At 42.4% G+C, this 2,633-nt stretch overlaps 1 protein-coding gene across 1 annotated transcript in view; it reads left to right on the forward strand.

Annotated features, from left to right (window-relative positions):
- Positions 1-2,633, forward strand: part of LOC101863306 (solute carrier organic anion transporter family member 2A1) — a gene marked incomplete at its 3' end in the record, with an annotated part of 19,116 nt that overhangs the window by 3,865 nt on the left and 12,618 nt on the right. Inside the window, 2 exon segments of the mRNA XM_013089316.2 lie at positions 1,320-1,922; positions 2,354-2,492. Coding sequence (XP_012944770.1) covers positions 1,659-1,922; positions 2,354-2,492 — 403 coding nt within the window.

Genomic DNA, 2,633 nt, shown 5'->3' on the forward strand with positions numbered 1-2,633 from the left:
AATCTCTCTCTCTCTCTCTCTCTCTCTCTCTCTCTCTCTCTCTCTCTCTCTCTCTCTCTCTCTTTTCTTTCTTTCCCTTTTGACATGGCTCAGATCATGTAACCCTTGCACATCTGTTGGCTAGAATTATTTTCCATTCCTTTACAACATCGTCAAGTTCAAAAGTTGAAAGTGATAACTTTTGTTTTCAAGAGCACTGCTGATGAGTTATCTGTTTTTATCTTTACTCTTCCCTTCATGCTTTTGTTTTTGCCTTGCCACATGTACGAGGAAGGCAATGAGAACTTATTGCCATCCAACCATCGACTTCAAACTAATTGATAGGCTTTATTTATAATGCTTTTCTTGCCGGCCTCAATATTTAACTTGTGGGTTCAGATTTTAAAATCTTCTGTACGCAAGCACCTCACCTCTGCTGAACTCCACCCACTCATCTCTCACCTATTTAAATCAAGCCCTTATCTAAGCAGTTCAACATCTTCTCTTCTTCTTCTTCTATCCCGTGGTTGGGGCAACCGTGGGGGCATCATTGCATCTGAAAACCAGCTCTCGCCATCTATTTTTGTCCCCTGCTTTCCTCAGATTTTCATCCATCGTCTTTCCTGTCCACTTTGTAATGTTCAACATACACGTATACAAATCTAAAATCGTGTATTCCCGAGCAATGAGAAGTCTACGTATCCTCCCACTAACTCCTTTGGTTAGCCCTCCTTATTCCAGTTTTCCATTACGATCCGTTCGGCTGATGTACGTGCAGCGTTGCAGTTTGTAATGAGCGTATCCTTATCAGTAACATATTCAATAATAACAGATAGCTTTTGTATAGCGCAAATCCCCGCCCAACAGCAAGCTCTATGCGCTTCACAATTTATACTATTACCCCAGCAGACCTGAGAGCATTCTGAAACAACCTCAACTTCCTGGGAAGCATACAGTGCAAGCAGCCGTTTATAGGCGCTAAAACACTAACGTACTGACAAGATCTTTCGCTGTCTATGGCCGGATACCCATTTCCACCTGGGTGAAGTGAGGAAAATTCGTGTAAAGTGCCTTTCTCAGAGACATAACGTCGGCCCGCGGCTCGAGCCCCCGACCCCGCAACCTCACGATTATGAGTCCGGTAGCCTAACCACTAGGCCACCGACGCCACATTTATCAGTATGCCTACATGAATGTCTCTCGCAGTTCTCTGTCCAATCTGCCAGACAGAGCTTAGAATCGAACTCCTTCTTTTGTTTTTGCATAGCAAGTTCAAAATTCTTGCGCGCAAAACACCAAAACTCCCTTATTGATTGAAATGATGCATCTTCTTTGATCAGCAGATGGCGCAGATATAACACATTGTGAGCCGAAGAGATACACGGGCCTACATCTGTATTATAAGAAGCAAAGCAACACTGGGAATTGTAATCACTGCTACATTAACGACTGGCTTGACTTACGTAATAATGCTACTGTGAAAATCCAAGAGTACAGAACCTGTTAGAGTTCAGTTTAACTTTCTAACTTATTTGTAACAAAAAGGGTAGACGGATGATGTATGAATAAATTCAAAGAGAATGAAGTTTGTTCAAGAGCTTAAAACTGGCTTGCATACTTAGGATTTAGAGTATAGCTGTTCAAACAAAGTGGGTTCCATTTTTTTTCACTCTGGGGTCATGAAGGACGGCGAATCTCCCAAGCTACTGTATGATGAAGTGCCCACAGACGTGGAAAATGGAATGCAGCAGCAGACAAACGTATCTGTCGAGGCTGTCGTGCATAAGATCCACGAGACCCTTGCTGACCCTGACACGGCCTGCGGGATTGGCTGGATGAGACCACGGGTTGTTCAATCTTGCGCTACAATTGGTGCCTTCACAGCGTTCAATGGTGCGGCTTACACTATGACGTCATGCATCTCCTCATTTATTGGATCACAGGTATTAAAATGTACTTTACATTGTGTCAATGTGTTTTTCTTTACTCAAAACTCCAATTGAGTGCGATGCCTCATCTCAGCAGACAGACGGACATAATCTGTAGGCTGCTCGATCTAAAAAAACATCTACCCCATTGGAGAAATGAACTCACTTCTTCTGTGTGCTGCGATGAAGAGCCTTTATCATTACACTTCGTTCGGAGGCGTATTTCTATATATTATAACGCCTTAGTCTGGCCAGTGGTCAAAAGCTGACTTCATCAGTGAAATAATGATTCATATTCCTCTACTGCTGCTGTCACTGTTTCTGCTGTATTACTCTTATTGTTTTGCTGTTGCATAACCTTTTGAGCACTTTGAAAACTTACAAACAAAATTTTTTTGGTTTATTTTTTGTTTTTTGATTTTGTTTGTTTTGGTTACTTTCCACAGATCACAACACTTGAGCGTCAGTTTGGGTTCAGTTCCAAACAAACGGGACTTATTATGTCTGCAAATAAGGTCAGCTACATCTTCTGTGTACTACTTGTCAGCTACATAGGGAGTCGAGTTCACATCCCACGGGCCCTGGGTAAGTCAATACTTCCTCCAAACAGGCTAAAACATTTCAAACATTGGCCTGTTATCCGAACACTATAAGTATACGTGAGTGTCTGTGTGTATCTGTGTCTGTCTGTCTGTCTGTCTGTCTGTCTGTCTGTCTGTCTGTCTG

This window comes from Aplysia californica, unplaced genomic scaffold (genome assembly GCF_000002075.1).
Source record: "Aplysia californica isolate F4 #8 unplaced genomic scaffold, AplCal3.0 scaffold00924, whole genome shotgun sequence".
Classification (NCBI taxonomy): Eukaryota; Metazoa; Mollusca; class Gastropoda; order Aplysiida; family Aplysiidae; genus Aplysia; species Aplysia californica.